The 12,618-nt window shown below is 42.7% G+C and overlaps 1 protein-coding gene across 7 annotated transcripts in view; it reads left to right on the top strand.

Annotated features, from left to right (window-relative positions):
• The window catches only part of TMEM8B (transmembrane protein 8B), a 76,442-nt gene that overhangs the window by 21,503 nt on the left and 42,321 nt on the right, over positions 1–12,618 (top strand). For 4 of the 7 annotated variants that reach the window (XM_043978942.1, XM_043978941.1, XM_043978943.1 and 1 more), the window contains exons 2-3: positions 1,187–1,376; positions 8,866–9,073. The exons of 1 other annotated variant lie outside the window; for it this stretch is intronic. In XM_043978942.1, coding sequence (XP_043834877.1) covers positions 1,187–1,376; positions 8,866–9,073 — 398 coding nt within the window. The remainder of the gene's footprint in view (positions 1–1,186; positions 1,377–8,865; positions 9,074–12,618) is intronic. 2 more of the 7 variants (XM_043978946.1, XM_043978948.1) reach the window with 2 other exon arrangements.

The following is a 12,618-nucleotide window of genomic DNA, read 5'->3' as shown; positions in this document are numbered from 1 at the left end:
CCAAATTTAGGTGTGATGCAAGTGGGAGCTTTTTAATGCTAAGGTCTCTCCACAAGTGGAATGGTCTGCTTCAGTAGGAAGAGGGTCCACTCCTCATTGGGGGGCTTCAAGTAGAAGCTTGACTAGTACTTGTTTGGTGTGTTTTAGAAGGAATTCTTTCATGTGCGGATTGAACTACATGGCCACGGAAGTTTCTGTTAACTCTGAAACTCTGTGATTCTCTCTCTGTCTAAGGGCCCTCTTTTGGTGGAGCCATTGTAGAGAGTTTGTTGAATCACAATGGAAGGTTTCTGGGTCACTTATAGGACTCTTGGTGGTAAGAAAACAAAAGATATGGGACAATTATTAGTCATTGTGGCAATTGTTCTTGGGCAGCTAGGTGGCACAATGGATAGAGCACTGGGCACTGGGAATCAGGAAGACTTGAGTTCCAGTTTGACCTCAGATGCTTACTAGCTCTGTAACCCAGGCCTGACACAACCTCTCTCTCTGCTTCTGTTTCCCCCTCTGTAAAACGGAGATGATAATAGCGCCTACCTCCCAAGGTATCCCTCCTCCCAAATGAGATAGTAATTGTAAAATGCTTAGCACAGTGCCTGGCCTATAGTAAGCACTGTATAAATGTTAGCTTTTATTGTTGTTGTTATTATTATTGCTATAGCATCTCCCAGTTTCTCTCTCTCCTCTCCTTCCCTTTCTCCCTCCTTCCCTCTCTTTCTTTATTCCTCCCTCTCTCCCTTCCCCCACTCCCCATTTCCACAGGTGGCCTTTTGGGATTATTGTTAGAGGTCTTAGTAGGATACAGCTTCTACTAGCATGTGACTGCAGTTGGGGAAAGGTCTATTTTGGTTACTGTGGAGGGATTTGGGAAATAACTGTTATAGCACCTTCTAGTCCTTGACCTTGTCCTTTGTTGTCTTGTTAAGGGGCTCACTGGGATTACTTCTGAGATACTGGGGTAACTTTGGAAGATTTAGGGCTCACAACCTATTTTCAGAGCCAGAGTTTCCTTCAACTTTCATTTCTCTCTACCCCTAGGGGGGCCTGTTGGAAGTTACCATAATGATGGGATTTGGGTGTTATCATTTGAGATGTTACACATTCTCTCTCTCTCTCTCTCTCTCTCTCTCTCTCTCTCTCTCTCTCTCTCTCTTTTCTCTCCCCCTACCCCTTAATCTCCCCTTAGGGGGCCTCTTCCTGACTGATTACTCCACCTGCTCACCTCGAAAGCTGAGTCCTTTCCGCTCCTTTGCCAGCACTGAGCTCTTCCACTTCCATGTCCCTGAGGACACGGTCCTGGCTGTCTGGAACCTCATCATCTTCAAGGAGCAGGGGGGCACCTTTGGGGACCATTGCCCAGACCAAAGTGTGACTGTGTGAGTAAATTTGGTCCCCAGATTTTGACCTTCAATCATTCTCTGATAGTGTAACCTCCCATTCTTGTCTCCTACTCCCTGACAATTGGGCCTCCAAGCTTACAACCTGGCCCCCTACTCCTTTACCTGAACTTTCATCCCCCACTGTCAACCCATAAATACTAACAGCCTGGTCTCTTAGCCCAAACCCTTATAGCTTGATCTTCCATTCCAAACCCTTTCCTTTGACCAAATGATATCCCAACCCTGATGTCCTGATCTTACATACTTGATAGACCAAGAACCCCCAGCCTAGGAATCTAGTCCTCTTTTATAAAATGAGGCCCAGTGCTCTCATATGTCAGGACCCAGGTCCCCTGCCCTACCCAAGGTCCCTATAGCAATAGATGTCAGGCAAAAGATACCTTAAGAACTTGGGCTTGGGGTTACATCTCTTGGTCCATAGAGCTGTCTGCTCTGCGGATATCCCCTTGCCTTCTCACTTAAAGGACTCTTGGAGAAAACCAAAGATAACAAATACTTATTAGTCATTATTGTTGTTGATATTATTATGTAATAACTAATATTTATAGTTTCAAACTACTTTACATCCATTATCTCATTTGATCATCACAACAACCTTTAATGTATATGGTACGAATATTATTATCGTCTTTGTATGTATTAAGAGCTTGAAGCTCAGAGGGGTAAGGTGTTTTCCTCAAGGTCATACAACAAATAAATGGTAAAGTCAGAGCATGAATCCAGGTATTCTTGACTCTTGGCTCTTTCCAGGACACTCACACTCCTCTGGAGGCAATGTCCCACTAAGACCTGAGTAGATTGCCCTTGCTAGGTTGGGTACGTACAGAAGATGGGGGAGTTACATTGTCTTTTTTTAAAGCTATGCTTCATGGGAAGACTCTGTCTGTACAACTTGCTGTCCTTGGAGAGCTTCCTACTGTCTGTTCCAAATGAAGGTGAAATTGGAGGCAGAGGTGCTCCCTTTTTATCTTCTTCAGAGCTTTCTGCCTGGTTAAATATGTCTTTTTGCCATCTGACTTATATAACTCCTGGGATGAGGAAGTCAAAGTATGTCACCTGCCTTGTTACTAGTACCCCTGTCTTGTTTGAGCCTGAGCTGGCTTGTGAACCATACCTTTGTTTTCTTCCTGCCATCTGCTCATTTTACCTGCTTTGGCTAGAAACTTGGCCCTGTTTCATCCCAGACTTGCTTTCCCCCCTCCATCTTGGCTGAGTACCTCCTGGCTTCAGTGTCCAACTACATGTCAGCCTGAAAAATTATCTGCCTTTATCCTACAAATACCAACTGCTGCTCACAACTGCACTCTACCATAACCTCTTAACTGCATTGCTGAGTATCAGTGACTACCATTTTCTTGCTGACCTTGTGTACCATGACTCTGTAGGTGATTGTTCCCAGGGATTGGGTTCAGCCAAATAGGCTCATTCTAAGAAACATATTCATATCTATCTATTTAGCTCTATATAGATATAGACATATTCATATATGTGTATATACACCCATGTATATATATATATATAATACATACACATGCAGACATATATATGCCAACCACTTAGAGCTGTGGAATGAATAAACCTAAGGCTATCATTTAGATGCTAAATGGGAAGGAAATGCAACACTTCAGGGACAGCACCTTCAGTTTGACTAAGGAGAACCAGGTTAGCTTTAGGTCCCCTGGCTGGTATATTATTTTCAATTTCTCTTATCCCCATGATCTAATGCTACAAGAGTCAAACTGGAGTGGAGAAGTGGTACTTTAGAAGCACTAGAAAGCTTCTTGACCCCAGTCCTTTTACCCAGGTGTGATATTCTGACAAGATGGTCCAGACTTTGGGCTACTCCCATGTGGTTGAGAACAGCCAACATAGCACAATAGAAAGAATCATAGATTTGAAGTCAGAGGAACTGGGCTGGATCTTGGCTCAGCTCCTTGCTACTCATGTGAAGACATTTGCTGAATCCCCAGGGCCCATTCATAAAATGAAGGGGTTGAACAAGATGACCTCTGAGGTCCTATACAATTCTTTTGAGAACTTGATCACCAAGTTGCAGCTGGTTTTTGAAGACCTGGCAATGGTAGGAGGCTGAGAGTTTATAGGATCATAGTTTTAGAACTGGAAGAGATGTTACAGGGAATCTAGTCTAATCCCTAAATTTTATGAATGAGAAAACTGAGGTTTTAAGAGGTTCCATCATTTTCCCAGAGTTATTTAAATTCTGTCAGAGGTAGGATTTGATGACTTCACGTTGAACCCTTTATCCACTTTTCATGTCAGGATTTAATCACGGGCTATACAAGTTCCTTCAGACCTGTGGCTCAAGACTTGGACTGGAATAATGAAGACCAGTCCCAGGAAGGCACTAGTGAACCAATCTGAGATGAATATGCTTACTTACTTACCATAATTCTTCCTCTTTAGAGTTATCAGAGCTTCTAGATCAAGGTCTGGCTAGGCTTTCAACTTGGAGAAACCAAGGGAAACATCTGAATATGAAAAGCAAACAGGTATATGAGGGAGTCATTGAAAGACAACATCCTGAGCAATCCCCAGTTACTCTATCTAAAGATTGCCAAGCAAATGCAGAAGAATGGAGAATTCCAGGTCTGGCTTTCTCCAGATGAAAAAAGATAAGCTATGTTGTTAAATTAGTATCTCCATTGTGAGTAAATAGGCTAAATACACAATCAGCATCAAGGAATAAAACCCTCACCTTGTGCCAGTCTTCCCTAGGGCACCCTTTCACAAAAATATCTGGATCTTTGATTCTCTACCCTATCTTCTCTTGTTTCTTTGGGCTCTTGGGGAATTCTGTTGACTAAGACCTCATAAAACATGTGAGCGTTCCATCCCCGTCTAAGACCAGTTCTGTGGTTACCTCAGGGTTGTCCCCTTGGTTTCTGATTCAATGATTCTTGAGAACTAGGCTCTGTGCATGAATACTGATAAACACTGAAAGGTCAGATTACCTTGGATATAATCTAATCTACTCTTCTTGGTAAGTCTGTTGGCTAAAAACAATATGACCTGGTCACCATCTGGTATAAATAAACTAATGTTCACTTCTGGGCATTGTTATCAGTATTGTTTAATATATGCCAGGGCTGGAAACAGCTCTTCTCTATATGGGAGAATCAGCCCATATGGTCTAGGTAATTGGTGTGGTATAATGGAAATAATGTTAGGCTTGGAGCCAGTAGAAAATCCCACTCCTGACGTTTCTTAGCTGTATGACCTTAGAAAAATCTTTTTTACTTCTCTGAGCCTGAGTTTCCTCATATGTAAAAGTGGGGTAGATAATACCTGCTTTCCTATATCACAGGGCGGTTGTGAAGGTTAAATGAGATAGTGTATATGGAATGTTTCATAAACCTTTAAGTGCTATATATGCCAGCTATTATTAGCAGCCTACTGTGCATTTGGGGACGTGTTCAGCCTCCCTGAAATGGAGTCTTCTTTGTTCTCTGCCACTGAGCCAATGCCTGGCACTCAAATCCTGGTAGGAAAAATTGATTTCCTTTCTGAAACAGACCAGTCTGGGAATTAATTGAGGTTAATCCTCAGTGATTTTGGATTCATCTCTCCATCTACCTCCTGTATCAGAGCCACAGGTCTTCTTGAAAAAGAAGAATGACCCTAATGATGACAGAGTTTTCAACCAGCTCATTATCTTGCTTGGAATTCCTTTTGTCATTCCCATACATTTTAGACAAACTCTGAGGGGCTATGGTTTATACTAAATCAGATTGTGGTGGGGGAGGAGGAAGCATACAATTTGGTCTAACCAACAGAAAATCTGAAGACCAGATTCTATATTCTGTTGGAGCAATATGAGCACACCATAAGGTCATTCAGATTACGTAATGTACCAGTGGTCTTCCAGTGATTTATAAAGGACATCTTCCAAGACCTGCTGGACCAGTGTGTCATCTGCTAGGATGACATTCTCATTTAGATCTGAAATGGCCTCACCTTCTTCTTAACTAAGACTGTCCCATTCCCCCTTTCTAGGCTTTACCTGCGGCAATCTGACTAATTGAATGATGGAAGCCGAGTAATTACCATCTGTCATCATATCTATACTCCAGCCCTTGTTCCTTAGGCCACATTACTGAGTGGTGATCACTAGCACACCCCATCATTTCCTGTCCCATCTTCCCCATCAAACTTTACCTTGATCAATATGACTCATTCTGTATATCCTGTCATTCTTAGTCCAACCCAGGTATTCTTATTGCACAGGACCTAGGAGTGAATGGGGGTGGGTGGGGTTTCTTCTGAAGTCTCTTGTGTTACAGATCTGCTTGCATATCTGCTTTGGCTGTGCCCAGGTCTTTTCATCCTCATTCCTCTTTAATTTAGTACATATACATGGAGCACTTAGTATCTGTAAAAAAATTTACTGCAAGTTGTTAGGGATTCTCCAAGTTGAAAGGGTATAATGGAAAAAATGGTAGGCTTAGAGCCAGGAAAAAAAAATCCCACTCCTGACATTTCTTAGCTGTATGACCTTAGAGAAATAATTTTTACATCTCTGGGCCTGAGCTTTCTGATATGTAAAATTAGGCTATAAATTTATCTGCCTACCTGAGAGGCCATCTAGCTCAACTCATATTTGAGAAACAATTTCCTCTATAATACCCACACAAATATTCATCCTGCTTTCACTTGGAGTTGTCCAGTAATGGGAAATCCCCCCTTCCCAAGGCAACCCATTCTACTTTTGGATAGCTTTAAAGGTTAGGACATCTTTCCTTACATTGAATTGCTCTGGTGTCTACGATCCTTCCGCATTCCCAATTTTCTCAGACCCCAGCTCATCTCCCTACAGGGAGAGTGATTTCCCCAAGATTGTAGATTTAGACCTGGAAGAGACTTTAGAGGTTATCCAGTCCAATCTTTTTTAACAGATGAAGAAACTGAGGCCCAGAGAAGTTAAACAACTTGCCCGGGGGCAGGTGGGTAAGAACTTCCAGAGCTAGGACTCAAACCTGGGTTCTTGGCCTCTGAATCTGGTGTTCTTTCCACTGACCCTGGACCTCCATCTTGGTGCAGCCAGTCATGGAAGGTGGGACGCAATGAGGCTTATTTTATAGTAATTAAAGTGGGGGAAACTCTTCTCCTGGCTAATCCCAAAGCAACTGCAAATATTTTAAAAGGTGATTTTGTCAAGAAAATAAGGCCATCTAAAGTACAAAGAGTTACCTGTGAGTCACTTGTATTCCCTCCATGGGGGGATAAAGATCCCTTGGATGACCTTGTACCACTCTTAGCCTCAAAGGCAGAGGTCTAGCCAAGGAAAAGCTTTACTGAGTATTTGTTTCTGAATTGGTCTGGAAGCTAAACAAAGAGACTCTCCTTCTAGCCTGAGATAGATTTGGGTTGGCAGCACATCCAGATCAAGTGGGGCCCTCAGTCCCTCCAAGAACATACTTCCTAGTCTTAAAAACCATTCCCTCTCTGCCTGGGTTACTGTCCTTCTGATTAGCAGCTGCCCTTGGTTTCTGTGGGTTCTGCCCCAGTCTCTTTACATGGCTCCAAAGAGTCTTGTCCTGGGCTTCAACATATCCTCCACTGACCTTGCAGATATCTCCTTTGTCCTTGTCCATCCATTCATCCATTCATTGGAGGACTTAACTCTTTACTTTCCTACCTGGAACTCCTTCATGCTGCTCCCTACTTCTCCTGTTCTGATTGGTGGGTGCCTCAGTCACCTGCTATATCTGGGCCCAGGCTCCATCCCCCTCTCCTCATCATATGGCCTCCCTACTCCATCCTCTCCCCCAGTACTTTTTGTTCTTGAACCATAATCAAAACAACTGTTTCAAGGCTTTTCAAAAGGGTATGTCAATCCATGCTGGTTCTACTTACTGTCCCTGTAATATAGAGATAGGGACTGGACCTGTGATTTTATCAAAGAAACTCCCTCTACCAATGTGGGTAGTAACATCTCTTCCAACTGTCTTGGAGAATTGTCTATAGCACTGAGAGGTTAAATCACTTGCCTAGGGTCACAGAGCCAGTCCATGTTAGAGATGGGACTTGAACCCAGACCTTGCTGGCTCCAAGGCTAACTTTCTATCCATTTTCTTCCCAATAACTTTCTAAACCAAAATACTCCTTCCTGGCTGCCACTTCCTTCCATATGAAGGTAAGCTCCTCAAGGATAGAGACTTTTTATTTTTGTATTTGTATCTTCAGGGTTTAGCATAGTGCTTAGCAAATAATAAGTGCTTAATAATTTTTTTATTCATTCATTGATTCAATAAGCATTTATTAAATACATGACATATGTCTAATACTATGCTAGCTTCTGGGTATATGAAGACAAAAATCAAACAGTTCCTGCCTATAAGGAGCCCACATTCTATTGGGGGAAGATCAGTATGACTCTAGGTCCCTGAGATTCCTACTCTTGTCTGGGTTCCCTTCTCTTTTGTCCTGTTTGATTTGACCAAAGCATGTTCACCAGCTGGTTGTTAGAGCTGATCCTAGTTTTTGGTGAAGCTTGGCTTCCCCTCATATTCTAAGTTAGTATCCCTCCTCTGACACTACTTTTGTGATATTGAATAAATCACTTAAACTCTTGGGCCTCAGTTTCCTCACCTGTAAAATAAGGGGTTTGAACTAGTTGGCTTCTGAGGGCTCTTCCAGCTCTCAACCCTATGATCGCATGCTTTTGGCTCAGCCTATCCAGGGGCTATGCTGCCTCAGCTGTGGGCACCATAGTAAGTTACCTGGTATCTTTCTTCATCACTACAGCTCTTTAGCAGACTTCAGAAGCAGACTGTTTGTCTCTTCTTGTTTGAAAGCCTGTCCACCCCCGCTAGACCACCCACAGGGTTCCTGCTTCCTGTCTGCAGAGAGCTGCCAGCTCCCAGCTCATTTGCAGAACTGAAATGACTGGATTGAATGAATGATCCCTCCTGACTCAGGTTTCCAGCTCCACTCACTTTCCTAGCATCACTCTGATGACTCATTGCTTAGGGATCCTCAGGGGAGGGGCCTTCCTGAGGTTCCTTAATTATACTCATATAATAGAAGACATTTTAAAAGTTGAAAAGCATATAATAATACCTAGCACGGGTAAAGGGTAGGTTGTACAGTCAGAATCCTTCATTCTTGACTTTTCACTGTACATCTTAACTCTGGATCCCTGATAGCCTGATCCTTTGACCTCACACTCTGACAGTGGACAGACAGCCTTATATTGACCCCAGTTTCCCTGACTTCTGACCATCTGCCCAATCCTTGATTTTGGGGCTTATGTAGTCCATATGAAGTCTGCTAATGGTGGTTGGGTATGCAATGGATAGTTCCAGTTTGTTTTCTTTATGACTTTATATTATCTCTTTCCCTGTTTTTCTTTCTTTTACCCCACTTCCTGTTTGTTTCCCCATTTTCTGCTTTCTCCATCTTTTCTTCTCCCATTTCCCTGGTTTTTCCATTTCATCTCTCCCAGGTATTTCCGCTCAGGGGCACCTCCTGTAATAAACCCTCTGAATACACACTTTCCACCGGACACAGTGGTGCCAGGGGTCTTCTCATTGACTCTCAGCTGGACGTTGCCCAACCGAACCTCAGGAATCTTCAATGTCAGTAGCCCTTTGCCTGGGGATTGGTTCCTGGCTGCTCACCTTCCCCAGGCCCATGGACGCATCTCTGTCAAGGTGGGTCAGGCCCTTTCTCCTTGCTACTTCTTGGTTGAGTAGAACCAGTTCTAGTCCCATTACCCTGGACCTATGCCTTCTCAAGTTCCCCCTGCCCCCATCCCAACAGTGGTTGGATTCTGGAAGAAACAGGTTAGAAGTCAAGCCCAGAGAGGTCAACCAAGGCTAAAAGGATCAGGCAGGTAACTTAAGCCTAAGTCAGTGGGACCCAGAGTCCCCAGAGCTTCCTTAGCTTTCAGGTCTATGGTCCAAAAAACTGAAGTTGGTGACCTTCAGGGAATTTGATCATTTTGGCACTGGTGAGATATATTATTTTTATTACATTTATTATTATTTATATTTGTTGTTACTAAAAATAATGTTAAGGTAAAATAATGGCAAATAGTGGCTTGCAATGTTTTACAAAGCACTTCATATATATGTTGTGGGGGAAATGGGGTAGGGGGATAGGGATAGGGGTAGGGGTTTGGGTAGGGGTTAGGGGTTAGGGGTTTGGGGTTCTTAGGAATTCCTCTTCAAAGAATTACACCCTCTTGCACACAAAAGCAATTAGAATAAGATAGTAATTTATTTAGGGGGAGGGAAGGGAAACCAAGAGAGAAATAATTGGACTTCTCATGGGGAGAAAGGCATGGCACAGAGTGTGGCTCTGAGACACAAATCTCCTTGAGCAGAAGACAGGTAGATACTTTTATAGAGGACTGATGGGGGTGATCATCTGACTGTGGAAAGTTCCCTTAGTGAGGGAGGACCATCCCCCACTGGTGGTGGCTGGAGGAGTTGGGTGAGGGGTGGCTGCAGATCTCTCAAGCCATCTCTCTCCTCAGGGCACAAAGGAAGCAGCCACAACTAATCTGGTGGAGGAGACTGCAATGAAGGGTGGGGATCCTGGAGCTAGCTCAGTCTGATCTGGTTCCATTTATCTCTTTAGGTGTGTCTGTCCTTTGGATTAGTTTCTCAAGGAAGTTCTTTGATGTACCCCAGAGAACTCTCTGGGCCCATAACATATATGATCACGTTTGGTCCTCATAAAACCCCTCTGAGATAGGTAGGACAAGTATGGCCCCATTTTATAGATGAAACAACCAAGGCTAAGAGAAGTTAGAGGACCTTGCCTCAGGTGACATAACTAATAGGTAGAAGAATGTTCATCACTGTAGCCACACCAAACCCAATTCCAATGTATTCTGGGAACAGGAGGGGATATCATGTCTGGTTCCTGACAAGCTGATCACTTTAAGAAGGGTCATGGCTACCATGCTCTGATCCACTTACAGAAGATCACTCTAAAACACCCACTATGTGTGCTGAGCGCTTTTCGTTGACTGTCCCAAGTTCTAGTGCCTGAACCAGCCTTTTAGCATTTTGAATTTGTCTTTCTGTTGGTGCTTTACCTTTTCAATTTGATCCAATTCAGTCTGATCCAAGCCAATAAACATTTATGAAGCATCTACTATATACAAATTAGAGGCAGTGTGGCATAGAGGATGGAGATTTAGACTTGAAGTCAGGAAGACCTATGCTTATAAATAGTTTTTGACCCTGGGCAGGTCTCTTATACTTTTTGTGAGGATAATTCAGGAAATTCTCTAAGATAGCTCTCAGGCATAGACGTGTGTGTGTGTGTGTGTTGTCTTGTGTTTTTGGAGAGAGTTGATGAATCACAGATCCTTTGCTTATTCCTTTGTCTATTATGTACAATGTACCAAAGTTTCAGTGATGGAAAATGACCCAGCCCCCGTCCTCAGGGGATTTACAGTCCAGCAGGGGAATATGTACATAAATAACTATGATACCTGAGAGAAATTATTATTTCTCTTTTGTACTTAATAGCTGATTATTGAATTAGGCCAAGATTTCCCCCCCTTTCTAGCTCCTCATCCAGAAACCAACCAGTGTGGGAAATTTTGGGCAAAGACCCTAGTTGAGATCTAATCAAAGACAGTAAAGAAATTCTAAGTTTAGGTGAACAGGTGGATTCCTGCTCAATTGTGTCTGGGAAAATGTAGATCCCCCTTTTGTCAGATGGATAATATGGAAATTGATATCTCTTTGACCAACATTTGGGTGCTCAGTGTCACATACCCCAAGACCCTCATTGGAATAGTCCACCTCTCATTATTATATTCATTCTTTTCATTTCTTGTTAACCAATCAAGGGTGATTGTCACCCTCGGGAATACTCACCCTTACCAAAGGCATATAAGCATTGAGTGGGTCTTTGGAATTTGAGAGTCACTGACCCAGGGGCAGCTAGGTGGCCCAGTGGATAAAGCACCGGCCCTGGATTCAGGAGGACCTGAGTTCAAATTCGGCCTCAGACACTTGACACCTACTAGCTGTGTGACTCTGGGCAAGTCGCTTAACCCTCATTGCCCCACCAAAAAAAAAAAGGTCTGAGAGTCACCGATCCTTTTATTAATAAAATGCTAGCATTATTAATAAAATAAAATAATAAAAAATTAATAAAATAAAATCATGTCTCTTGAATTTTTAAATGTCACATATCCATATATGACTAAGGGCATAGGAGAGGTCAGACAGAGTAGCCTGAGAAATTCAAGGAGGAAGGTTATCATTTCTAGCTGGGAGAATCTAAAAATTTGGCTTTATGGAAGAAGTGATGCCTGAAGTGGACCTTGAAAGAAAAGGACTTCAAAAGGTAGAGATGTAGGGGGAACTATTCTTGGCATGAGTGGTGTCATATGCAAATGCTCAATAATGGGAGGAGGATGAAGGGAAAGAGGAAGTAGTGTAATTTGTTTGGAGTGTAGAGTATGTGCAGGAGCTATTGTAAAATAAGTGTGGGGGGGAGTAGTTTGCAGCTAGATTGTGGAAGGCCTTGAGTGACAATCTAACGAATATTTATTTTTATTTGGTTTTATTTGTTAAGCCACGAGGTTTAACAAAAACCCATGAAAATTTTTAATTGAGGGAGTGATGTTATTAGATTCATGCATTTCTATAGGAATTCAAATAGACGTCAACCTTGGGAAGTAGGTGCTATTATTATCCCCATTTTTTTAGTTGAAGGAACTGAGGTAAACAGGATTACATAGCTAGTGTTAGAAACTGGATTTGAACTCAGGTCTTCCTGAGTCCAGGCACAGTCCTCTATCCACTGTGCCACCTAGCTTGAGGAAAAGGAAGAGTCCTCTTGGTCTATTTCCTGACTATTTACTTATAGCCAACTAGCTGACATCTCTCTATTGGTTGTCCCTCTGTTTTGGCATTCTCCTCCAGGATACTCCTGGTTTTGTCCAAAAAATATCTTGCATTTCATATCTCTCTGGTTGTTTCATTCCCCTCTTCTTGCTCTGAGAACAGCCACCAATCTCTGAGCACCAAGAGGCACCCATCCTGCCACCTAGTGGTGGTATGGGACTAATTCTGGCTTTTTAAGTCGCAATACAGGAAAAGTGAACAACAGCCTTTCTTTGTACAATAAGAGAAAGAATAGAACAAAGGAGAACCAGTAATTCACTGGGAACAGTATGGAGAAGCAACAACAAAATCCTCAGATATGTTTATACAAATGCTGACAG

The sequence above is a fragment of the Dromiciops gliroides genome, chromosome 1 (genome assembly GCF_019393635.1).
Source record: "Dromiciops gliroides isolate mDroGli1 chromosome 1, mDroGli1.pri, whole genome shotgun sequence".
In the NCBI taxonomy this organism is placed as follows: domain Eukaryota; kingdom Metazoa; phylum Chordata; class Mammalia; order Microbiotheria; family Microbiotheriidae; genus Dromiciops; species Dromiciops gliroides.
Note: the sequence above shows the minus strand (reverse complement) of the source record. Positions and strands in the feature narration are given on the sequence as shown.